The following is a 24,304-nucleotide window of genomic DNA, read 5'->3' as shown; positions in this document are numbered from 1 at the left end:
TTGTTCCCTCAGATTTTCAAAGTACATTAGTACCCAGCAACTTCATTCTGTGCTTGCTACAAAATCCCTATCCTTGCTGAGAATACTTTGCCATTGCTTGAGAGAACTGCAGTTAGGTTTAGAACTGGCATTACTGCAAGAGTTACTCCTTTGAAGGGATCTAAAAACAGAAGTGTTGAAGTGGGGAATAGTGTTTGATTGCCAGGTTTACAGGAAAAAGGAAAAGTTCAGGGGCTTTGAATTTCCTGATGTTTGCCTAAGTGCAAAGTTTTATTACAAGAGGCTGAAATATTTTTTTAAAAAAGTGTCAGTTTCTTTTGTTGTATTTTCAAATAGTAGACAAATGGCTTTTTTTTTTTTTTTTTTACTACTCATAACACTTTATTTTTACTTTGTACAAAATACAAAAATGCAACTCCAAAGAGTACAGACAAGTAGTGACAGGCACACTGCACAACAGCAAACCTTGTCTAGCAAGACATTAGTTTTTTAAACTTTATTTTAGTGAATACATGCATTATATAAAACAACAACAAAAACACACAAAGAGACTAGAGATTTTCTATTTCTACCCCCAAAATAATGCTTGCTATCAAGACTTTGGACGGGGGTGGGGAAAAAGAATTAAAAAGGCAAATAATATTTTTTCCATAAAAAAGTAAAAGTTACCGTAAAACATCTTTTTGTTTTTTCTGTCACACTGATTAAATTTCTTCTGAAAAGCCGCACATATAAACAAAACAAAACAAAAATCCTGAACTGGACAGACAGCAAATACTCAAGAGGGCTGTTAACCTAGGTAACAGTTCAGTAGTTTAAAGAATCTTTTAGACATTTGGAAGCTTTTCTATTCATTCCTCAGTAGAGTGTTCCAGTCATCCTGCTCTTTTTTCCTTCTAATACCTCCCAGAACAGAAATGCTTGCATCATTGAGCCTCTTCCTAAGAACTAGTTTTGAGAAAGAAAGCAATGTACAAAAATATTTAACAGAACTATGAAAGATGTAGGAAAGGAGTCTTTTCTTCATGGCAAAGTAGTCTTTGCATGGTTTCTTTTGTATACTCTTCAGGGTTTGTTTATCTGCCCCATGAATAAGACAGCACCTACAAAATTAAAAGGAAATGATGTGTGACCCTGTAAATGAATAATCCTTAAAATAAGATGGTAGGTACTATATTTAAGGGAGGGGAAGGAGCCATGTTTAACTTATTATCAGTAGTACTGACCAACAGAACTTTCTGCAATGATAGAAATGGTCTGTGTACTCACTGTCCAATATGGTAGCCACCAGTCACATGTGGACACAGAGCACTTGAAATGTGGCTAGTGTGACTAAGAAATTTAATTTTTAAAGCTAAGGTTAAAGAGCCACCTGTGGCTGGAAGCTCCCACACTGGACTGCTTAGCTCTGGAGCACACTAATCATAGGACATTAAAGATGCAATGAGACAAAAGGATAAGGAACTATCCTATATTACTAATCAAATAAGATAATAAGCTAAAATCTATTAGTGCCTGCTCTGTACCAACATGAAGCCAACCTCTCCACAAAGACAATCATATACTTCATAATTATACTAAGAGGTAGGAACTATTGTATCCTTATTTTAAAGATGAAGCTAAAGGCCAGAGCCAAGTTTGAACCCATGACTCACAGAGCTAAGATCTACTGAATTAACAATTCCCAGGTCATAACAATAGAGTGGGCTTACAAAGGTTGAAGACGTAGCTTCTGGCAAAATTTACAAGATTTATTAAAATATGGAAAAATCAATAAATGTCAAAAATGCCCCAAATGCTAAGCCTCTCGATATGTTAAAAATAGCAACAACTCCCAAAATCTAAAATCCTGTCAGTGTTTAAAAGATTCTGTTACACTCTATAAACACAGCCTTTATTTTCCTATCTCCTTAATGTAGGTGGCTATATTATTCAAGGTGTTTGCAATTATTGACACAAGGAAAATGGATCAAGGCCAACACTGCTGGATATGACTACAATATACCTTTCTGAAATCAAACTCGTGAACAATAGAAGAGGAGAATCGCTTACCTGTAGGATTGTGTCGGATGAAAAATAGAAAAGGTCTGTCTACTATAAACCAGGGAGGCGATGACCTTGCAATTAGAATAGCAGCTGTGGGAAGAAAAGGAAAATGTGTCATACACCCAGTGTGAAGTCAGCAGGGTAGTTAGCTTGATGGACCCTCGGATGCTGGTGTTTGAGGACACACTTAATGCCTGTCCCATAGGCTGGCCGTGTTGTAACAGGCTCAGTGGTCACCATCTATTGAGCACCTACCATGTGACAAGGCCCTTTACATCACTGTCTCATTTATTCTACACAAGCACCGTCTTATCTGATAAACATACTTACTCCTCATAGAGTTTTGATGAGGGGTAAATGACATAAAACATAATAAAGCTCTTAGAACAGTGTTGGTCACTAAATAAACACGCAGTGCATATTCACCGTTGTTATTAGCTATTTTTTATTCACATCATCTGCTTTGCTGATGAAGCCCCTTGGTCCTTTTTCACCTATCCAAATCCTTACTGTATATCAAGTTCAGCCTGGTTTTTAGCTTTTTTGCCTATCCTTTCTCCTTTGGTACATCATTGAGGTTTCCTTTGCACGGGCAATGCAGACCACTCACCTGGGACCTACTACCTTACATTGCTGTCCAACTTATCAGGTGTAGACATCTGACTTAGATATCAAATGCCTCTAGGCTCACAGGTCTTAGCCATTGCTCTGCCATGCTTACCAGTGGAGGCTTCCCTTTAGTAAGCCTGAGCCAAGGCCTGCAAGGAGGGTAGGCGTGTGGCCTTCCTACCACACACCTGCTGCAATGGCTCAGTCCTCTTCCTCAAACCCCTGACAACTTGGGGTTGATGCTATAAAGGAAACACCTGCAGTTATGCTGGGGCAAACCACTCCACCCGGGGTTATTAAAAATAAGTTAGTAGGTGTTATGACTCAACTGTGTTCCCCTAAAATTCATATGTTAAATCCTCTAATATGGCTGTATTTGGAGACAGTACCTTTAGGGAGGTAATTAAGGTTAAATGAGGCCATAAAGGTCCTATTCCAATAGGAGTGGTGTCATTATTCGAAGGGGGACAGACATCAGGGATATGAGGACACAGTGAGGAGGTACCATCTGTAAGCCAAGGAGAGAGATCTCAGGAGAAACCAAACCTGCTGACACCTTGATCTTGGAATTCCAGCCTCTAGACTATTCATTCTGTTGTTTAAACCGCCCAGTCTACAGTATTTTGCTATGGCAGCCCAAGTAGACTAAGATAGCAATAGCAGGACCTGGGCAGTTATACAGAGCCTTGCACTATGATTGGTTTAGCACTCTGAATTGCTATCTTGAAATTCTTGATAAATTCTGAACAAGGAGCTCTGTGTTTTCCTTTTGCACAGAACCCCACAAATTATGTAGCTGGTCCTGATAGTTATGCTAGTTGGCAAAATTGGTCAATAACTTTGTCAGAATTTAGATGTCACTTACAATCACCTAGAAAAGACAAAGAACATTTTAACCATTCCAGCTGTCTTATTCTAGATCTTTGTTGTAAATGCTATATTTTAAAGAAATAAAAAATAAATGTTTATTTGAGAAAACCAATAAGGCAAATGTAAATGGTACCTTTTAATGACCAGAAATATTGGACCCAGTTACAAGTGTAGCAAGATTTTCACTTTATGAGCTCACAGAGTTTTGCCAGATCTAATCATCCAATCTCATATGGATAATTAGGGGGGAAAAATTGTCTTAAGATTGTTCTATTTTCTCCTTCATTATATAAACCACCAAGGAGGAAGTAGATGCGGATGTTCTAATTGTCAAGGAAGGTGGCATAGCAAACCTGCTACAGCTCAATGGAAGCTAATTCTTTGCTTTGTCCTTGATAGACCTAACTGGCTACTTTCCTATAAGTACTTTCTGTTATTTTATGTTTCAATTTGAAGATTTTTTTCCTGCCAGTAAGAAGCCAGAATGTGCTTTATCCTCCTGAGAGCAGGGGTCAGCAAAGTACTGTCCTCAAGCCAAGTCTATGGGGACAAATCTTATTTGTATAAATAAAGTTTTATTGAAACGTGGCCACATGGGTCACGTGTATTGTCTACGGCTGCTGTCATGCTACAATGGCAGAGGTAAGAAGTTGTGATGGAGACAGTATGGCCTAAAAAGCTGAAATGCATACTCTTTGGCTCTTTACAGAAGTTTGCTGACTCCTGTCCTAGAGGAATTTCTCTCACTGAAATGCTTTTCTTTAATGAAACAGATTCTGAGCTTCTTGGATGCAGGTCCTCGATCTGTCTGTACTCGCTGCCGTCTTCCACGGATGAACCCACAATGTCTGGCTGGAAACAGGGCTCATTACATATATGCTGAATTGGTCACTGAACGGGAGTGTGTCTGCCTCCCTGCCAGAGCTAGCCCTGCCACGGGACCCAGTGCTTACTTGTAGCTGCTGAAGCTTTGGTTCCATCTTCACTGACTTCAATTTTTGCTTTTTGCAAGATGTGGGAAACATGGAGGTTTTCTGACCCTGTTTCCAGAAAATAAAACAAAATCAGGATTTGTTTGATATTCAAGTCATCATTTGGCTGGAGAAGTAACCTCAAAGCCATAGCAAATTCCAATTCTTAAAAACTGTGAGGAGATGTGACCTCTGACAGTCCTGGTGACTGAAGGCTGCAGACAGCTGTCACCTGTGAATTTCAGTCCCTGCTAAGTCAACTGTGATACTCACTTCTGGGGAGGGAAGCCCAGGCCCCAAACGTTTTAGTGCCTCTATCAATCCAATTCTGATCAGTAGAATTTCATGAAAAAAAAAAAAAAAAAAGAAGAAAATAGCAGAGATTTAAAAAGGAAGCCCAATTTTCCAGAAGCAGCAAGGCCACACTATTAATTTTCAATCACAGAATGCAGACCCAGAAAGGATTTCAGACAGCATTTACAGATGGGGAAACTGAGGCCCAAAGTGTTAAGGAAGCTGCCCCCAATTCATACAGCCAGTTAGTGGGAGAGTAAGTGCTGACTTTACACAACCACCACCATTCGTGTCATGGGCATGTTGGTGACAGAGTGTCACGTATGAGAAGAGTTTAGACGCTGGTGGAGGATGGGGTGCAGAAATGCAGTCATGCCTCAGGGACCTTGTAGTGAACTCACTCCGTGTGCCTGATAGAAGTAAGCAAGTATCTGAGAGCTCAGATATCTTGATTTTTTTTTCAAACAAAAGGAAAGAGTTCACATTTGAAAACAAAGAGAAACTAACATCTAAATGAGAGCCAAATTTTTAAGTATTAATAATAGAGGCAATACATGAACTACTTTGTGTCATCACTGGGGCATCCCATGAAATGTACACACAAAATGTAGGGAGAATGAAGCATGCTGATTTAGGTGATGACGGTTGATAGTATCGTTTGGTGATACATCAAATTAAACCTTGGACAGTTTTAGGGCCACACATTCCTAATTCTGACCTTTTCTTTCTAAACAAATCAAAGACTCAGTTTGTAACATTTTCTTCAAGTATACAAATAAGTTTTAAATTGAACATACTTGTAATTTTTGCAAAATTTGCCTTTGATGAATCAAACATCTCGGTAATACCAAGAACTTGCAGCGGCTCCTTCAAGTCTATCTGTGCTACAGCTGTGAACCTAGCACAAAAGCAGAAAATAAGGGGAAAAAACATCACTAGGCTATAAATGATGCAAGTAAGATCTGAACACCAATCTGAATTGTTTCTCAAATTTTAATCCCCAAATTTAAATTCCAGGTAAGTAGGGAACAACTCATCTCTCAAACAATGAGTTGGCAAATGAGCAGTACACACTAGCAGCAAGTACGGGCATTCTCACTGTCGTGTGCAACAGGGTCCCTGTCGCAATACTTGGGAAGATCTACAAAGCACTGACACTTACGTGGAGGTTCAGAGTATTATTATATCCAGAGATATCTCAGTACGCTGGAATATCTATAGTTCTTCCCCATATCTAACTACAGTTCTTCCCCACATCCATTTTGACTGTGGTAAGAAACATCATCCTCAACAGGACTGGAGATGGTCAGAAAAGAGGCGACACATTCCTGATAGTTCATGTTGGGATTCTGAAAGCATTTTACTGTTAAAACGGGAACAAACATTAGGCATAGGTGATATGGTGTTATATTTGGGTATAATATGGGTTTATTGGATATTTGTGCTCTACCTGGCCTTGGGGCCATACATATGTAAATTTCATTTATTAAACCAATTGTTAGAGGATGGTTTACGAGATTTGCTTTCATCCCGTAAGCCTCCTCCTGTTCCTCACCCACTGATGCCTACAATGCCATTATCTTACTCATTTATATCATGCATTGCCTAGTTCAAGGCTTAATTTTACCAAAAAAAAAAATAATAATCTTGGGAGGATTACAAGTAATTATTGTGACTGTATTACTCTGATTACTTAACTCAGTGACTGAAGAATCAAAAGCTATTAGAACTCTCTAGTACCACCGAGGCCGGGGTTATTAGAAGCTCTGGAGAATGGGAGAACAGTTAATGTTGAAACGTTCATAGAAAGGGGATTCTCCGACCTCTCAGAAATTTAGGATTCATATAGAGTTTGGGATTACTTTTCCCTTGGCTTCAAGTCATAACAGCTCAAATGGCATCTATATTTTACTTTTAGGGTATAATAGAAAAATTGCCTTATATACTAATGTAAGAATTTTGCCTGGATGGTTTCAAAATATTTCTTTACCACCTAGCTTTTGGGCCTTGGTCTTCAGCAACTTCCAGCTATAACTTAAGAAATAACTAAAATGAAGTTCCTTATCAAAATACATGGAACTCTATTAAACTTTCTTGTACTTTCATTTATACTACATATACATGTTTTTCAGTCTTTTGAACACACATGTATTTTTGAAATACACATGTGTTTTTAAGTCTTTTGAACAGAGTGAGGTATGTTAAAAGCCATCACTGTGTCATGAAGAGTTTGTGCTCATATGGAGGTTCGGAGACCAAAGCTGCCTTCTCTCTCTTTTATCATCATCTTACCAAACCACCAGTGCAGGGATTTAAAAAAAAGCTTTTAGAAAAGCACAGCCTGGTATTCCCACCATGCAATTTCTGCAAAATAAAACAGGCTTCATGACGTGTCATATATTTGCGTCACGTTGTCTGGTATCCAGTACAATAGCTACAGGTTGGACGATCCCATCGTTGTCTTGCAGGGGGAGGCCACTTACTTGGGCAGGACCACCTGCACCCTCTTGGGCACCATGGTGCTCATCCAGCTGTCTATGGTCTTGGTGCTGATGTGAGGGATGATGGCCGACAGCGGGGTGGAGCTCTCGGTGGGCAGCGCAATCAGCATGCTGACGCTTTCCCCGTGGTAGGGCAGTTCGATGAAGTTGTACCATAAGTCATTGGGGGTGCTGGTCGACCCTAAAGAAATCAGAGGCATGTTCAGTACATCCTTGATGGCTCCGAGAAGTGGCATGAGTGCTTGCTGGTCACCAGGTGGCTGCAGAGGGAAGAAGGCAATTCAGCTGCAGAACTTCCTTTTTCCACAAATAGCTTTCTTAGAAGGACAAAGTAAGGACAATTATTTCTTCCTTCCTTTGTGAAGAATTCTCTTTCTCCAGTCTAGACAGCATGGCTTTGGAGATCGCTAAAATCACTTTAACTCCGTTGAGTAGAATTTAACTAGATCATATAAGCACACTTAGAATTCAGCGCTTTGCAAGAAATTTACGCTTATATGAATAAAAGAATGAATTCAAGCTGCCTTAGACTCATTCTTTTTAAAAAAATTTAGTTCAAAAAAATAAACTGTATGTGTATATTAAGGTATACAACATGATGTTCTGGGATACATATGGGTAGTAAAATAGATACTCGAATGACAAGTGCAGCAAATTAACATACCCAGCATCTCACATGGTTTCCTATTTTGTCATCGTTTTTGTGACAAAAGCAGCTAAAATCGGATCATTTTGCAGGAATCCCAAGTACAGTACAAGTTTATCACCTACAGTCCTCATTTTGGATGAGGCTACATGTGAAGAGAAGGGAGAGGATAAACAGCCTCATTGTTTAGGGCTCACTCCGTGCCAGGCCCACACCAACCACCTCAGCAGATCTAGATCTACAGCACCCCATGAGGCGGGTATAACTGGCCCAATCTTGAGAGATTAAGTTACCTGCCGAAGGCACCCTGCTGAGATGTGGGGAGCCAGGAGAGTCTAATGCCAAAGGTGAGCTTCTTCCTACTTCACTCCCTGGCTCCCTACTCACTCTCTACCCATTCCAGCAGCTACCATGATGGTTTTCAGAGATTTCGTGGTACTTTTGCTTACCAGTGAAAATCTAAGAATGAGTTAAATCTGCATTTCTCAAAATGTTGTCTAGAAAAAACTCTACTTGCAAGATGCTCTATAGACAAACCAGATTCCTTATCCCAGCGAGCGGGGGGAGCACTGGACCCTCGATGCCTTGATGCTTCCCGCAGATTCGTAATGTCCACCAGGGCCGTAAAGGCTCTGAGACGATCGGAAGTAAAGGAAAGTGTTTAACCCCATTTATCGCCATGCTCCCCAAAATCATTTTTCTTGGGACCCTTTTATTTCATGTAAGATGTTCAAAATATTTAGCAACTGAGCAGCACAACTGAGCACTGGCAGATTAGAGTGGGTGAAGGCGCAGTCAGGGTGCCAGCCGGCAGCACAGCTAACAGGGCCTGGAGGCGCTATGAGCCCCCTGGGGGAAGGAGTTTTCCCCAGCTTTAGGATCCTAGGAAAGCTTTAAGCTAGGCATCTAATGAAAAGAGTAAGGCCAGGTGAGGTGGCTCACGCCTGTAATCCTAGCACTCTGGGAGGCCAAGGCAGGAAGATCGTTCGAGGTCAGGAGTTTGAGACCAGCCTGAGCAAGAGCAAGACCCTGTCTCTACTAAAAATAGAAAGAAATGATCTGGACAGCTAAAAATATATATAGAAAAAAATTAGCTGGGCATGGTGGCACATGCCTGTAGTCCTAGCTACTTGAGAGGCTGAGGCAGAAGGATTGCTTGAGCCCAGGAGTTTGAGGTTGCTGTGAGCTAGGCTGACACCATGGCACTCTAGTCCAGGCGACAGAGCGAGACTCTGTCTCAAAAAAAAAAAAAAAAAGAAAAGAAAAGAGTTATAAAAATTAACTAGGTGAATGGAAAACCAGCATGTCTAGATTTATGGTGGATTTCTGAAATGTTTTATTAAACACTTCAAACTTGTAAAGAAGAACTCTGTGCCCTGGTGACCTGTGCCTCCTTGTATGTGGAATGGAGACATCACGGTATTAAAGTGTGTACCTCAAAGGGTTGCTGTGATGCTTAAATGAGAAAACAATATATAAGGTGCTTAGCAGGCCTGGCCCGTGGCTGGTGCTCAAGGAACGTCAGCCCTCTCCTCCTCCTCTACGTAACCTGGGAGGACAGCACAGCTGAGAAGCAAGAAAAGGAGAAAGCGAGTTTCTTTGTGATCTTCACCCATCTTTCCTTGGGGGATGACCTTTGCTAGTCACCACATTTGAGACAGGGAACTTCAGAAATATGCCAGCTCTCCACAGAATGGGGTTAGGAGGGAGGGACAGAGGGAGTAAGGGAGAGAGAGACAATAAAGGAGAGAAAGGGAAGGAACTTTGTCTTTGTCACACAATGGACACTGTTAGCCATAAAATCTGATAAACATAGTGTGGCGACTAGAATATGTGACACTACAGGATGACACCACAGTTTCTCCTCCAGGAAGAAATAGGCAGGCGACTGGCGGAGCCACTCAGCTTCTCTGGGTCCCGCCACCCGTATTCGCCTGCGGGCCATTCAGTGACCCGTGTGGCCTGGACTCTGGATGTGTGCCCAGCTCTCTAGCCTGGCTTCGTGTTGGGGCTACCTAAGAATGGAAGATAGGATTCTTCAACTTTACTTTTAGCCATGTAATAAAATAGTCTCAGCAAAAACTGAAAAATCAATGGGAAAGTGAGAAAAAAAAAATCACTTCCTAATAAGCTCTCTAATCCTCGAAGGAAACGTTAAGTCCCTACTCGGGCAGAGCTAATTTTTAGAAACTGTGAAGTTTGGAAAGTAGTTAATAAATGATGCCTCCAGGGCATGAAATAAGGACCCGGAGGCTCTAACTGCTTCTAGACATGTTTACTGTTCTGATAAGAAGGATGGAGGTTATGAATAATGAAAAGTTATGAGCTGGGTGTGTTCCAGGAAGGGAGACAATAGCCACATTCACCAGTTAATCCATCCTCGAAGGATCTGTCGGTGACTGGTCAGTGATACTGATAACCACGTGCCATTGCGTGTCCAGTCACTCATTTCTGTCTGGTGACTGATTCTCCCCCATCCTGGCTCCACTTCTGCTTCTGGCCACAAAGCCAGATATTTCCAGATATATCTATGCTCATCTTTACGTGGTGGCTTGAGGAGCAGGGAGACAGAACAACACCTTTCCTCTCTTTCCACCTGGTCACTAAGGTACCGCTTTCACAGCATCCTTGTATGGAGGACACGTGCCGAGGCTACGGACACGAGATCTGGAGCTATGAGACCTGCATTCAAATCCTGCACCTGCAGCACCCCAGCTCTGGGACTCTGGCAAGTTCCTTAACTCCAAGTCTTAGTTTCCTTACAACAATGGCACCTACCTTATAGAGTTATGAAAATTCAGTGAGATAACATATATGAAGTGCTCAACACAGTCCAGAACACGGCAAAAACTTCCCTCTATTGACGTAAGAAGCTTTGTAAAATACCTCACTTCTTGAATGTGAGGTCACTGCTCACAGTCCACACACAAAATCGACCCACCAAGGGGGACCACGCCTGCTGCACTGGCGCACGCACGGCTCCTGAGCAGAACGGATCAAGTAAGGGAAAGGTATTTGGGAGCCTGGTGTCAGAGCACTGAGCCCCGCGCCCCCCTTTTTAAAATTTTCTTTTATTTTAATATTTAAAAAAATTTTAAAGTTATGATGGGTACATAAATAATAGTTGTATAGACTTATGAAGCCTCTTGTCCCAGAGCTCTTCCCTTTAAAATGCCCTACCCCAGGCTCTCTTTAACCTCTGAAAAGTAGACTGTGTGTTCTTTAATGAGAATAATTTCTGCAGTATATAGAAATACGAAGCAGGTTCATGCATTCTGAAAAGGAGCAGAGATGAAAGGGGATAAGAAGTCTTTCCTCTTAGACAAATGGTGGCCAACAGAACTTTTAATGAGACATATTAGGTGAAGAATCAAGTACTAAAAATGTGGAAAAGACTTAGAATTTCCCATAAGTGGTGCTTTTGGGGTAACTCAATTTTTCTAGAAAGCCCCTAAAGAACTGTGACTCCCACTGAGAGTGCTACACAGGAGGGCATCACGAGGCTCACTGAAATGTTAAGGACTTTTCTCGGCCTGTAAAATCAAAGAGAATATCTTAAATATTTAATATCAGGAAAGCTTTATAGATGAAAGTCGCTCTGGTTACCTTCTACTACAAGTAACTATGGATTTTCTGAGCGCTTAAGGAAATGTTCAGACCATACTTTAGTGGAAACTGAAATATATATTTTGGAAAAACAATAACAGATCCATTGCATGCAGTAGTCTACTTACTATATACAACTATTATTTACGTACCCATCAAAATTTAAATTTTTTTTTATTATAAAAAATAAATAAATAAATAAAAAGGGGCTGCATGCTCTGACACCAGGCTCCCAAATACCTTTCCCTTACTTGATTCATTCTGCTCAGGCTGCATGGGCTGGAGTCCAAAGGGCGTTTGGGGAGAGGTGCTGGGAAGGAGGTGCGGCATAAGCAACTGGTGTGTGTCGGTGCCATTTGCTGCTGAGGAACTACGGGGAGGACTAGACGGCAAGGACAATGGTACATTCAATCTGTGCAGCTAGAACTTAGGAGACATCCAAGCAGTACAGTAATGTGGGTAGACAAGTGTGAGCTGGAAACTCAGAGGAGAAAGGACACTGGAAATATAAATTTGGTTACTCTTTGTGGTCTTTTTCAAAATAAAGACTCTAAGGTCTAAATTCATAACCATAAAAACAAATTAAAAAATCACAACTTTGACTCAGCAATTCCTATTCAAGGAAAATTACCTTTGTACTGATACCAGTATGGAAAGACGTATACACAAAACTACTCAGTGCAGTGTTGTTTATGATAGGAAAAAAGTAAATGGCCACCCATAGGATATTATGATGTTTATGCCATGCAATATTATTATGCAGCTGATAAAAGGATCAAGTAAATCCTCATGAATTGACATAAAAAGTTTTCCATGATGTATTGTCTGATGTATAAGGCAGATTATAGAATAGAAATTAAAGCATAATCCTTTGTATGCAGAAAAGGTTCATAGATACATTTTATAAATATTAGCAGAAAAGGTCTCATTATTATATATAACTGGCATTTAATAAGGTTTTTCAATCCCAGGAAATGGGATTATAGGGGAATGTTTACTTACATACTGTGTATTAAAGATTTTGCAGTGAGCATGAAATACACTTCCATTAAAAATGATTTTAAAGCTTTTTCTTTTAACAGGAAAGTTTCTGTCCTGGGGGCTCATACTTTATGGGGCACGAGTCAGAAGGGTTTTCTCCTCCTCTTCTATTTTCCCCCTTGCTCCTGGGTGTTACCACGGGAATCTTCTCGGGGATTTTCATGGCATCTTGGGGAGGAAAGTGTCAAGAAGACGGATAAACCGAATGACAATGTTTTGGCAAAGTGACCAGGAGCAACGAGGCCTGGCTGAGGCCCAGGAAACATTCGGCAGGTGGCACCACAGGCCGTGGGAATCTGGGCAGGGCCGCCGGAGCCCTGGCTGTGCAAGTTGGCCAGAGTGGGCGGGGACAGCGAACTGCGGTCATGAAAACACGCCTGCTTGGGGCCACCACGGACCTTCACGGCCCCCCCGAGACAAACCTGCCCTGTCTTAGTGTGACAAGCTGCTTTGCTGTCCAAAGCAAGCAACAGGGGAGCATATGACACCCTCGTGCTCTGCAGCACGGCCCACGAGAGGAGCTGGGTCCAACTCCAGGTTTTACTGACCCGATCGCAGGCATAGAAGGGGGAGTGGGCGGCGAGAAGGACAACACTAAGCTGTTTGGAGCGGTTACTTGTGAGGGAATGAGAACAGCAGTGAACAGGAGACGTTCCTATTCTGTTCTTAATTCGGGACAGAGCAGTCAGGGTGGGCAGGAAACAGGTAAGACATCAAACTGGGTCATTTAAGCAGAGTTTACCAATCATGGGCAGAATACAGAGGAACAGTACAGGCAGTACCCTGAGCTACAAACAGTGGGTACCATTGCCAGCCGTAGGCTGGACTGGAGAGGGGCAGTGACTCAGAGAGAAAGGGCTCTTGGGCACAAGCCTGGCAGGAGTCGAGCCTGTGGAGGAGGGACGCAGTGCCCCAGTGACTGGGGGGAGAGGGCTGAGGAGTCTATGCCCCGACCCCTCTCCTCCCTCACCCCTACTGCCTGCTGGTCCCCACTAGCCAACCCAACAAGAAGCCACAGAGCAAGGGAGCCGCTGATGCAGCCTCCTGGGGGGCTCAGAACAGGGTGGAAGCGGGTGGGGAGGAGGCGTGAATCAGGGAAGGTGAGGGAGGACGTCCGGCACTCGTAGGTTCTGTAGGGTTTGACTCTAGACAGCGAGAATGTACTTGTGCATTACTTTCTATAAAACACACACGTGTATCCTTAGACAAATCAGCTCTTCATTGAAAAGCTACCCAGAGATGTAACTCTCTGGGAACAGCTTATACACTGAAGAAAAGCATATTATCTTCCTGTAAAAACAAACATTTTAATCTTCCATAGGAATGTCTGGAGAAGCCTTGTATTTTAATCTTGAACTAATAACTTGTCATTTTTTTCCGCCAAAGAAACATACAGTAAATGAGGCCCCCCTGGCTTTTCCTTTTTTTTATGGACTGTGGAGTGTGTATAAAAGATTGACCTAAAATAAAATCCCTTTGCCTTGGCTACGAGCCAGCGGCCATGCTGCTGGCCTTCCGGTGACGTCCTCTGGGGCAACTCAGCCCGGGGTTGGCAGGGTCAGGGTGAAGCTGCTTCTATTATTCTGAGTTGCTCGGGACAACACCTTTCTGTGGGGCTTTAAGGTACACATCATTTTTTAAAGAATATTTGTTCACTACATGTCAATATTTATCCCAGAAGCTGGGCCGATGACTGAAAGTGACTTTGTTTATTGTGTCCCTCACACGAGTCATTCTTTCATTTCAAGAATTAGGCAGCTGGTGAAATGCTCAGCTGTGTCTGGAGCCGATATCAACTGAATATGCAAAGGTAATATTTAGGACCCAAATGTCTAGGTGTAGACTGGAGACACGAAGACTAACTAATAGAGGGGAAAAAAGGATTAATTTAAATTGGACCCAGAGTGCTTCGATGAAGCTAGATTTAAAAAAACAGTCACCAGGCTTAGCAACCTATGCTGTGGTAATGGCGGCCGACGTGGGCCATTTTTTCCCCTGAGTATAAAATTGACACATGCTCATTAAAAATGAATTCGAATTCAAGTAAAGAAAAATAATTCATTTGAAATCTTACTACTATTATCATTTTTACTGAATATCCTCCATGACCAACCTCTATGGATGTGTGAATATTAAGACAGTATTTTACATAAGGGAAATGAATCGGCATTTGTTGTTCTCTAACATGTTTTCTGAAATCAACCATATATTATATAATCTTTCCACTTATGTAAATCTAAACCTAATGATCACCTGTCCACTACGTATTTGTGTCTGGTTTCTATTTATTTGCTAGTGTGTGCTTATCTGCAGAGCATAAATTCCCTGGAGCAGGACTGCCAGGGCAAGGCCCCTGGTGAAGTCCTTTAGACCACAGGTCCCTGCCACCAACAGTGCTCAAGGGGGCCACCTCCCCCACACCAGAGCCATCACTGGGTTTTATCAATCTTTCTAATTTTTGCTAGTCTCATGAGTGAAAAAGAAATCTAATTTTTACGTTTATTTTTAATTTGGTAATGTACTGTTGCTAATGAGTTGACAATGTTTTAATGTGTTTAAGAACCATTTATACTTCTTATTTTGTGAATTGTCCTTTCATCTTTAAGTTTGCATTCAAAAAGCCCACACATGCTAGGTCTTAATTCATTACCTTTGCACACGACACAAAGACTCACCGTGAGCTTTTTAAAAATCCTGCCTCTCAGCGCCCTGCCCTGCTCCCCACTTCTTTAAAAAATAAAAAGTCAGATTTGCTCTTGGATTAAGTTAAAACCCTCAGGGGCGTCCTAGACTTCCAGGACTTTCTGCCGCCCTGGAACAGGCCTCGCCAAGTGTGAACTTACCGCAGCGGAACACAGAGAGCTGGGCCAGCATCGGCACTTGATAGGATTTCCCGTCAGCTGCCACGAACGTGCGTTTCTTTGTGTTCTCAGGTTGAAACCGTGATTTCCATAAACCCTTAAAATACACTGCATTGACAAGGACCAGTCTGGTGAGCACGCCATCGATAAGATCTGGGGACAGCAGGTGGTCGATCATACCTGTGAAGTCAAAGAACAAACACGGAAAAACCCTCAGGATCGGCGGCTGCTTTGAGGGCAAATGGTAGCTGTTGATCAGGTAGAATGAAAAATCAAAGGGAATCTTAAAGTATTTTAAAAAGAAACTTCTAAAAACACACTTTTGTACTTTCCAGTTTTTTCCTCCCTCACTAAAAATTAAAGTTAAAAACAAGTTACAGCTGGGAGAATTGGTTAGCCACTTGTAGAAGACTGAAACAGGACCCACAGCTTTCACCTCTCACAAAAATCAAATCACGGTGGATAACAGACTTAAACCTTAGGCGTGATACAATCAGAATTCTAGAAGAAAATGTAGGAAAGACTCTTACAGACATTGGCCTAGGCAAAGAATTTATGAAGAAGACCCCCAAGGCAATCACAGCAGCAACAAAAATAAATGAATGGGACATGATTAAATTAAAAAGCTTCTGCACAGCCAAAGAAACAGTCCAGAGAATAAACAGACCACCTACAGAATGGGAAAAAATTTTTGCATACTACACATCAGATAAAGGACTGATAACAAGAATCTATTTAGAACTCAGGAAAATCAGCAAGAAAAAATCAAGCAACCCTATCAAAAAGTGGGCAAAGGACATGAATAGAAATTTTTCAAAAGAAGATATAAAAATGGCTAACAAACATATGAAAAAGTGTTCAACATCTCTAATCATCAGGGAAATGCAAATCAAAACCACAATGAGATATCACTTAACCCCAGTGAGAATGACCTTTATCAAAAAAACCCAAAACAACACATGTTGGCGTGGGTGTGGAGAGACAGGAACACTAATACACTGCTGGTGGGACTGCAAACTAGTGCAACCTCTGTGGAAAGCATTATGGAGGTATCTTAAACAGATTCAAGTAGACCTGCCATTTGACCCAGCAATCCCATTACTGGGCATATACCCAAAGGAAAAAAGGTCATTCTGTAACAAAGGCACGTGTACCCAAATGTTTATAGCAGCACAATTCACAATAGCAAAGATGTGGAAACAACCCAAATGCCCATCAATACATGATTGGATTAGTAAACTGTGGTATATGTATACCATGGAATACTACTCAGCTATAAGGAATGATGAAGATACAACATCTCTATGGTTCTCCTGGAGAGAGTTGGAACCCATTATATTAAGTGAAGTATCCCAAGAATGGAAAAACAAGCATCACATGTACTCACCAGAAAATTGGTTTCCTTGATCATCACCTAAATACAAATCTGGAAACGACACCAATTGGACATCAGACTGAGGTGGGGGGTAGGGGAGGGGATGGGGGTATGCCTACACAATGAGTGCATTGCGCACCGTTTGGGGAGTGGTAACACTTGAAGGTGCTGACTCGGGAAAGGGGGGGGTGGGGAAAAAAATATGAAACTATTGTTTTTAACTTGCACTGTTCACTTAATAATTTATCATGAATATTTCCCATATTATTTCATATCATTGTACAAGAAATAATGTATACATTATGAGGACATACTGTATCTAACAAGATATACTGTTAGACTCTTTGATTCTGTAAAATTAAATAAAAAAAAAAATATATTAATGGCAAGATTTTTAAGAAATCTTTGCTTCCTAAAATTGAATAAAGCAATCAGGCCAAAATGCTTTGAAAAGCTAAAAAAAAAAAAAAAAAAAACAAGTTACAAGTCAGAGAACTGAAAAGACTTTAGAAATCCCTAGTTAGAGGTTACCAAACTTTTTACTGAGAAATTATTTTACTACCGATTTCCTGTAAGCCCATGCTTTAGAAGATTTTACTCAACCAAATAAGCTATACTTGATAATTAATATCCTTGTTTTTTTTGCTAATTAAGTGACTGGCAGTGAAGGTTTTTGTTCAGCACAAGATGAGCAGTTTGGTTTTTGTTTGTTTTTAAGTGCTGAATGGATTTAATCCCAGTCAAAAATAAACACTTCAGCTGGCACAATGTTTTCTAGCGTAAATGTTTTTATTTGTCTTAAGATTTCTCTTAACTTTTCTTAACATTCAGAAATGTTGAGGATTATTTTAGAATTCCTGGATATCACAAGTCTCCATAACTCACTAAAGAATAATTGAAACTAAAAATTGGTTTCTGTATTTATGAGTCAGGCATCGAGCTCGGCCCTGATATTACAGAGATTACAAGACAGGATCTTGAATGTTCTCATCACAAAGAAATGATCAATGTTTGAGGTAATGGATATGCTAATTACTCTAATTTGATCATTACACATTGAATGCATGTATCAAAACATCACATTATACCCCATAATGTATACAATTAATACGTGCCAATTAAAAATAAAATACAACTTAAAAAAAAAAAGATGGGTCTATCCTAGAAGAACTTCTAATTTTGAAGGAAAATGCTCTTCACAAGATATTGGGAATGGTCCATCTTACTGGTGTCGGGAATGAAGGAGCAAAGTTCCTTCTAAAGTGTTGCCTATGGTTGAAACTTTGGTTTTCCATTTAGGCTCCTTTTACTTGGCCTTTTAAGATTCAGCTGTGAGAAAGAAAGAGAGAAGTGCGTGTGTGTTTTAATAGGGATCACTAATGCCTAAAGTTATTAAAAATTAGTTTACTGCATTTTTTTGCCCAAATATATATGTAGGCATATACAGATATATACAAATGCATAATATAAATGCAAGTTGTACTACTTCAAATGGCAAGAGTAAAACCAACCACTTCTGAAGAAGCAAGAGTATCTTATTCAGCAGTGAGAGCCTTAAGCCCTTTTAAATGAAGTTACGAGAGGATCCTGGCATACAAGAAACAAACATTTAAATAAGTCATGATACATAAGCACACTGAAGTTTCCCTGACCCACTCACTACTTCCACAAGGGGGCACCAATGCCACCTGAAGTCAGGAACAGGAAGGAGAATACATAAGCTATAAATAGCCATCATTCAGTTCAGTGCGAGGCTGGCCTCTGCCCACGGACTGTCCTGTGGGAAAGAAGTTAGAACTTTATGCTCTCCCACTAGCAAGCTCATTAGAATTGGTTCCCCCAGAGTGAGTGTTCTTTTTCACCTCTGCTGGGAACATTACCCCGTCCAGTTCTTGAACCTAAGACATAGCTCCGTGGTCCCCTCTACTTCTAATCCTCTGATCCCCCATCCCACCTCGCAGAAGACGCCTCTCTTCTTGGTTTCTCTGAAGCCCAATGCATAGCACTACCATGACACCTGTGGTATTTCATTCTGGCCAACTTCAACGTGTCTGTTTCCCCCAACTAAACTGCGAACTGCATGAGAACAAGCACTCTGCCATTCATTTTTTTCTCACTCCTACCACTATGTTCAGTATACAGTCAGTGCTCAACAAGAGTCTGAAGAAATCTCAGTTCTTTTTTGCAGAGATAAATAACGCCCCCAACTGCCACCAGTAGGACTAAGGTATAATAAGCGGCTGTGAAGATAGAAAGAGAAAAAGGAAGGGTAAAGAGAGAAAGGTAAGAAATGCATATGCAGAGGCAAGAAGGCACATGGAAACCCACCATCAATAACTGCCACAAATGTGCGTCTATCCATCCATCCATCCCTGGATACCTACCTAGCTACCACATGCCAGGTACTCGTTCTTTCAAAAAATGTATTCATTTACTTACTTTATTTGTATAAATTTATAGGGTACCAGTGTAATTTTGTTACGTGGATGTAGTTCATAGTGGTGAAGTCAGGGCTTTCAGTGTATCCATCACTGCAGTGACGTCCATTGTACCCATTAAGTAATTTCTCACTGACCACCCCCCCACCCTCTGGTACTCTCTTAAGAAAACAAAAGGAATTCTGTCTTCAAAGAGCTATGAATTAGAGTGAGGTGGGGACTGACATAAATAACTTGGAACACGACAAAGCTGCAACTTATAGCTCACGCTGGTTGAACGTTTACGAAGTGCAGGGCATGCTGCTGAGTGTATTATTCATGTCCTCACGACAGCCTTAATGCTGTTAGAATTATTCTAATAGGTGTTACTATTATACCTCTCCATTTGACAGATGAGAATGCTGAGGCACAGGAAGGTTCGGTAACTTGCTTGAGGCTACACGGCTAGTGTGTGGCAGGACTGAGATTCCAACGCAGAACTTGTGCCTTTAACTTTCACTCTGCTCACGTGGCGGTGCAGAGGTGAGTAGGCACCGACAAGGAGAAGGCAGTGCGCCTGCGTGCACGGGGGCTGGGGGAGGGGCTGCAATGTGACAGGAGACAGGATGGGGGTGACGGTACTGCGAGGAGGCCTGCATGGTTGGAACACACAGTACATGAGGCTGGCATGTCAGACCATCATGGGGACACTGCAAAGGGCCTGCATGTTACACTCTCCCACTCTGTTAGGGAACGAACTGTCACCTCCATGGAACAGGCTCGGCAATCATCTAGACACACACCGTGGAGCTCCAAGGTCCTTCTGAGCTTCATCATGTAGTCAAGTACCTCTCGGTGGGGCAGGTCACCCCCAGCAGGCAGTTTGGAAACTTGGGGGAGCAATTTTGGTTGAGTGGAGCAGTGGCCAGCGATGCTCCCTGTCCTGCAATACTCCACACAGTTCCATACGATGAAGCACCGTCTGCTTTCGCCTGACTTTCAAATGCCCCACTGGATACCTGTGTCGGTGAGATGCCTCCTTATAATTATCTGAGCCCAGAACCTCACTCTTTTTCACATATAAATACAAAGCATATATTTTTTACATCCTTTTAATGTATAGTGAATGTGCCAGGAATGTGACTACCATGCAAATCAAATAGAGCCTGTACTTTGTTTTGCTTGGAAATTTATGAAGAGTCTTGCAGCGTTTCAGAAAAACTTGCATCAGCAATGGTAACACAGCTCGTGGTCATGTGTCCCAGTACGACGCACCTGCCTCGGTCAGTTTTTATAGCTGTCAACTCCCAATTAGTCTCAGAATCTGACTATTTTTGCTGTAGTCACGTGTAGTTATGCCCCAGGGTTTACCTGTTGAACCATATACACAAATTACTTTTGTTGTGTTTTCCTTTGTACTACAGTTTGGCATTGTACTAAATTTTTATAAATTTGCATATGTGTGTGTAGGGTATATGAGCTATGAGGTCCATTTCAGGATAGCAAAGAGAATATGAAAGATATGTGTGTAAAACAGAAGAGTGGGTCTGATAGGGTCAAAAGTGCTACTGGGGTCTCCACGCCTTCCCTTCCTAGCACATTCAGGTGCTTTGCAAACTGTCAAGTGGTAAAACTAATGTGGTTTAATGATACATTCCACAGGCAAAGGCTGAGAGGGCACAATGACATGCCACAGTCACACAGTCTCTAGCCACAGAGTGGGGACCGAGAGCGGTCCTGCACGCCTCTGCTTCCAGCCGCTCTTCTCAGGCCTGCAGCCTCCCGCAGCCTGGAAACGCCACCGGACGCCCTCATGTTTGCTGGGCTCCTGACGGTTTGTGGTTTCAGGAAGGGAGCCTGACCTGCGTGGTCCGGGACCCATGGAGGAGGGAGGCCGTGGATTTAGAAAACCACCCCGGGTCTCCTCCACTCCTCCTGGGCATGCTTCGTCCACCTCGTCACTAGCTCTGCTGATGGTCCTCCAACATTCGGGTATGTGACTGTGGTGATGGACGGCAGAGACAGACTGGGGGCTGCTAACTCCTCCTCAGAGATTCTGATTTAGTCTGGGGTCCGGGGATCTGAGTTCCACACATACCGCCCAGGTAATTCTGACACCAGTGAACCATGAACCACACTTTAAGAAACATTCCCTGAAAGGCCAGCTTCCCCCAAGTTTTGTCTTTGGGCTTCTTCTCCCTATTGAGTCTCTTTTGCTTCCACTCTTGTGACTCTAACTCTCCCTTTTATGAAAAAAGGTGCCTAAATCTTCATTTCCAGCCGTCACGTTCCTCTGTTGTTCCAGACCTACAGCTCTTACTGTGTGTTTCCACCTAGACCTCCAGTTTAGAAATTAACAGGTTTAAAACACCGATGTTAGACATTTCTTCCATTTAAAGGGAGAAAAGACACACGTAAGTGAGTAATGGTTATGCGATATGGAAAGCGCTATGGTTCGTAAAAGGCATGAGCACATGCCAATCCTAACTACGTCTTGGCAACGGCAGAAGCAAAAGTCCTGGGAGGTGAATAGAGAAACCTAATGAGGTGGACATTGCAGCAAAGGGAACAGCAGATGCAAAAGCAGGAAGGGATGTACAAGAAAACCTTTGAAACAGACAAGCGCCTGTAGCCAGGACTCTGGCCAGGCCACACGGCAAGGATAGGAGACAGCTGTGGGGGGCCGCATTCCGCTCCACTGTCCGAACTACAGGGAGAACCCGCCCCCCCCCCCCCCCCCCCCCCGGCAAGGGTACAGTGAGCAGCGTGAATGAGGAAAGAAGAGAAACTGAGTCTGAGAGCTGGCTGAGAAAGAAGAGAAGGCCCAGAGCTCACTCGGGTCCAGGCATTTCTCAACACAAGGGCCATGGGACTTGGGGACGCCAGTTAGAATCTTGGAGTCTAACTCACACTTTCATACACAAGATATACAAAATATTCCGGTCACTCACCCCTGGTTTCGTTTTTAACCCACACATTGATGGAATCACAGGCGGAGGCAGGGTCCTCAAAGTTCACGTTGCGGACTTCGCACTGAAACACGTCTTTGTTCCTCGTCACGAAAGGCGCTTCCATTTTAAAGCCATTCTTGACAAACACGGCGTTCGCCACTGTCACGATATCTTTGTTCTTCTTGGAGACGATGGCCTTGTTGATCTTCTTTAGCACTTTACCAACTCCTAAAGGGAAATCAGAAAATACAGAAATATTTCCCTAAGAATTTAGAAAAAATTTAAAAAAAATCTTTTGTATTACAGCAAATAAGAACAGCATAAACAGGGTAAGTATGAGCAGCAAGAGACTAAGTCTTCTGCTTTCTCAGGGGCCTGGTTCTTAAGAAACTGGGGTGGAGTTACTATCAAAGGTCTCAAAAATCAGTTGGCTTCTGCATCAAAACAGGCACATTGGGGTGTTCTCGACACCTTCCCAATGTCATCCTCCCGGGCACCAGGTGGCCATGAACGCTGGCATGCCCCTCAGTTCTGCAGCGGGGGAAACAAATTAAAGGGAACTTCCTAATTCATCCTCTCTCTCGTGTCTAACAGTATTAAGGGCGATTTCCTTTCTTGCCAAAGATTTAACAAGGCGATTTCTTTTTTCTATTTTGGAAAAAAAAAAAAATGAATAAAATAAGCATTAGAGAGACTATAAAAAATTACCATGTGCCACCATCCAGAACAATGTGATTTTTACTTGGTATCAAGCTCAAAAAGTAAGGAGATTAATTTTATGGCAATGTAAGCTTTATTTTACACGAGCCATTCATACATGCTCCATTTAGTCTGAGAGCATGAAAAAGAGGAAAATAAGTTACAAGGATGAAGTGGGTTTCTGCAGAGAGCTCAAATTACAGATCCTTTTTCATCGTTTTGGGTCTTTTCGAAATGACACTGTCCCAAAATGTCCTACCAGAGTCACCTTGATGGTTCCCTGAAGAGCCGATTTGGGACTCTGTGTATCTGCTTCAGACCCCTGACATGAGGCAGGGCAAAGTCTCCCCATGGTCCTCAGGGGGGACCGCGCTGGCCTTTACAGTGTGCACGGCCCTTTCTTGGACCTCTCCTGAGCACCTCACCACCGCGCTGTGGGGCAGCCCCACGTTATAAGTAAGGGAACAGCCAGCTTCAGAGGCCAAGACATTTCCAAGGTCAAGTGCATCCAGGGGTGGGGACCCTGAGGGCTCAAGGCTACGTATGGCCTTCTGGATCCCTGAGCACACCTTTTGACTGAACCCAGACCTCACAGAACAAATCCTATGTTTGTTTGTTTGTTCTGTGAAGTTTGGATTTGGTCAAGGGGCCACCCTTGGGGATCTGGAGGGCCCTATGTGGCCTTGAGGCCGCAGGTTCCCCACCCCTGACAAGCCAATGTCATCACAACTTCAGAAATAATGACTTAAAATGAATGTGGGTCAGCATTAAAACAAACAACAGAAGTCCAGTTGCTATTTTGGAATGGTATTGGCCGACAGGGCCTGGATCACACTAGGAAAGGCCATAAATTTTAGCAGTGATTCACCATGAAGTTATAAATTACCAAGAGTTTTCTGAACTTCCAAGCAAGGGGCAGAACAGTGTGTTCCAAGTATTTAGTCCTTCCATGCTTCTAACAGGTGAACAAACTGCAAACTCACGCAGAAGTTTAATGCCGCGTCAACAGAGCGGTGTGGTTCGGCATCTGGGGCTGGCAACCCCGGAGGCCACGCTGAGAACAGAGTCAAAGGTAGGCCCGGAGTGCTGAAGGGCACAAATCCCCACCGCTCTCATCGCACGCTCCCTTCAAAGGCACCAATGCAGTCAAGCTTCTCAGAGCTCTGGACTGGTGGTGGTGCAAGAACATAGGCAGGAAAACTCCCTCATCTCCAGCCTAGACGTGAATGGGACTTGCTCAAGGCCATGGTGCATGCTGGTGGCTAGAAAGAGCCAGGCCTGCTCCCGTACACACCGCGCTTGTGGAAAGGCAGGTGAGAGATGCCCCTGGGTAAGGACCCTGAGCCACAGCAAAACACAGCACCAGGAGATTATGTGCGTGCAATTCAGTAGGCAAAAATGGGTTTTTCTTTCAATA

At 42.5% G+C, this 24,304-nt stretch overlaps 1 protein-coding gene across 3 annotated transcripts in view; it reads right to left on the bottom strand.

Moving 5' to 3' along the window:
- Window positions 1-235: 235 nt before the first annotated feature.
- SERPINE2 (serpin family E member 2) overlaps window positions 236-24,304 on the bottom strand; it is a 61,175-nt gene continuing 37,106 nt past the window's right edge. The window contains exons 3-9 of one of the 3 annotated variants that reach the window (XM_069466838.1): window positions 22,189-22,416; window positions 15,428-15,625; window positions 7,274-7,472; window positions 5,588-5,688; window positions 4,479-4,565; window positions 2,053-2,136; window positions 236-1,103 (exon numbers count right to left, since the gene is read on the bottom strand). In XM_069466838.1, the coding sequence (XP_069322939.1) occupies window positions 1,066-1,103; window positions 2,053-2,136; window positions 4,479-4,565; window positions 5,588-5,688; window positions 7,274-7,472; window positions 15,428-15,625; window positions 22,189-22,416 (935 nt within the window). In that variant the 3' untranslated portion in view covers window positions 236-1,065. Of the gene's footprint in view, window positions 1,104-2,052; window positions 2,137-4,478; window positions 4,571-5,587; window positions 5,689-7,273; window positions 7,473-15,427; window positions 15,626-22,188; window positions 22,417-24,304 lie in introns of all 3 variants that reach the window. The other 2 variants (XM_069466827.1, XM_069466849.1) reach the window with 2 other exon arrangements.

The sequence above is a fragment of the Eulemur rufifrons genome, chromosome 1 (assembly GCF_041146395.1).
Source record: "Eulemur rufifrons isolate Redbay chromosome 1, OSU_ERuf_1, whole genome shotgun sequence".
Taxonomy (NCBI): domain Eukaryota; kingdom Metazoa; phylum Chordata; class Mammalia; order Primates; family Lemuridae; genus Eulemur; species Eulemur rufifrons.
The sequence above is the reverse complement of the archived record's forward strand: the minus strand, read 5'-3'. Positions and strand labels throughout refer to the sequence as shown.